At 52.0% G+C, this 2,101-nt stretch overlaps 1 protein-coding gene across 1 annotated transcript; it reads left to right on the top strand.

Annotated features, from left to right (window-relative positions):
• The first annotated feature begins 445 nt into the window (after positions 1-445).
• LOC135644167 (VQ motif-containing protein 11-like) lies at positions 446-1,084 on the top strand. Its single transcript, XM_065161634.1, has one exon. It carries the CDS (start codon positions 446-448, stop codon positions 1,082-1,084), a length of 639 nt encoding a protein of 212 aa, XP_065017706.1.
• Positions 1,085-2,101: the final 1,017 nt, after the last annotated feature.

Here is a 2,101-nt window from a genome sequence, read left to right as displayed (position 1 = left end):
CCAAGCCCGCTGTTGAGACTGAGAGAGGCAAAGAGACGAAGAGGGAGAGAGTATGCAGCAGCGCTCTGCGGAGTGCAGGGATAAGACGAGGCCGCTGTCTCTCCTCGATTCAAGTAGCTTTAAGGAAACGAAAGAAGAAGGAAAGGCTTCTCCCTTTCTATGAGCAGAGGCGCCAGCAGCCTCCTGTCTCTCACTTAGTGTGGACCTTGGTGTCCGTACGTCAGGCCGGGAGCACAGGGAACGGGATAGAAGAGGAGACGAGCGAGGTGTATATATCAGAGATAGAATATGAAGGAAACGGAGAGAAGGCCGCGACAGTAGTATTGTTGCTAGTCTCCAGTACAAAGAAAACCACCGTCTCCTTCTCATACCTGCGTTGCTTCTCTGTAGCTTTACCACTCTTTAATTTCCTTGTATCTCTTTCTACTCCTCTTTACCACCCACCATGGCTGCCCTCGTTCCTGACAGCACAAACAACAGCAGTAGCAGCAACAAGCTAGACGTCGACGGCCTCTCTTGCTCTTCCGCCATCAGCGGCGGCGCCAGCGATAACACGACCTACGTGCGCGCCGACCCTGACAACTTCCGGGCCTTGGTGCAGAGGCTGACCGGCGCCTCCGCCGCCACCGACAACTACTCCGTTCGCAGGCTTCCCTCAGAAGCACGGAAGGTCGAGAGCAAGAAGCGGAAGCTTCAAGATAGAAGGCGGGTCCCCACCAAGCTCGAGATCAACATCAACCCTTCGCTCTACTCCACAAGTGCTACTTGTTATCATCGGCAACGCCATTACCACCGCTTTAGTTGCACAGGAAGTTGGAGCAAAGGACACGAGGCAGGGCTGCTTACGTCTCCGATATCGACCATGGATTCTATCTTGCTCGTCTCTTCCGCCAGTCCTACCGCCGCGACTCCTGCAGGTGCTGCCGTTCTACTTGTTAAGAAAGAGGAAGAGGAGAGAGCGATCGCAGAGAAGGGGTTCTATCTGCACCCTTCGCCTCGGAGTAACAGCAGAGAGCCACCCAAACTTCTGCAGTTGTTTCCCCTCCATTCTCCCAAGAACTCATCCGTTTCTACCTCAGAGTAGTTAGCTACCTCTTCTTCTTATCGTTCGCTCTTTCTTCTCTATATTTCCATCTGTAGAAGAAGTAATTAATACTACGTCGAAATCTGTGTTTCGAGGTTCCTGAAGATTCGTGCTAACTCTTGTTTTAATGATTCGTGCTAACTGGTTTGATGACTGGATCGGATTCGGGTCAAAGTCACCTTAGCTCTAGATCCAAATAAGACCATGAATCAGAAGATTCGAACAACAATATGACCGATAAAATTGGGATTAGATTCGAACGTCAATATGAACGATAAAGTTGGGATTCGGATAAGGCATCGAGAGTATATACTCGTGAATGAGGATCCTGTTAGCGAACAAATATATCATGGCAGATGAGTCAGCACGGCTAGGTTTGCGGGTCGATGCCATGAGCTTTCTGGAGAGTGAGCTGAATGATGAGATGATCGTGCCCTCGGGAAGGAGTGCCGGTTGGCATTGGTCGGGATTCGAGCTGATTGACTGCTCTCCTTTGCGCGGTGGATGGCGTCCCTTGGGTTGAGACACTCATGGCTCGGGGGTGATCGTTTACCTGCAAAAACAACCTTCATCGAGTGATTCCCGACTTTAGCCCCTCCAACGAGCAAGTTAGTAGTGGGTCGAATTGTTTTTCCCCCCGGCCGGAGGCCGGCTCAGGGCTTTATACTATTGCACGAGGGTTGATAGCACGTCGATTTGATCTGGCCGTCGACCCTTGAGGGATGGGACGACACCTCTGACCGGCCGCTTTCTCGAGGCATGTGAAGCCGCATCAGACGACACCGCCCCGAGCTCTCAGGATGAGACAGGTGGAACATCTTCTTGGTACGATTCTGACTTGGCGTGTGGTGTTAGCGGTGGTGTGTCCGAGGTCCCAAAATATACCGTATCACTTCTCCCCCCCCCTCTAAGGTGTGCCGTGGGGTCCTTAAAGGGCCAGGAGGCATGCCTCGATTGGAGTGATGCTGATCGCTTACGAGGGGAAACTGAATTGACTCATCGTGGGGCATTTTAGAG

The sequence above is a fragment of the Musa acuminata genome, chromosome BXJ3-8, assembly GCF_036884655.1.
Source record: "Musa acuminata AAA Group cultivar baxijiao chromosome BXJ3-8, Cavendish_Baxijiao_AAA, whole genome shotgun sequence".
Lineage (NCBI taxonomy): Eukaryota > Viridiplantae > Streptophyta > Magnoliopsida > Zingiberales > Musaceae > Musa > Musa acuminata.
The sequence above is the reverse complement of the archived record's forward strand: the minus strand, read 5'-3'. Positions and strand labels throughout refer to the sequence as shown.

Excerpts from the sequence above, each read along its gene's own strand:
- LOC135644167 (XM_065161634.1), top strand. The coding sequence starts at position 446 with ATGGCTGCCCTCGTTCCTGACAGCACAAACAACAGCAGTAGCAGCAAC.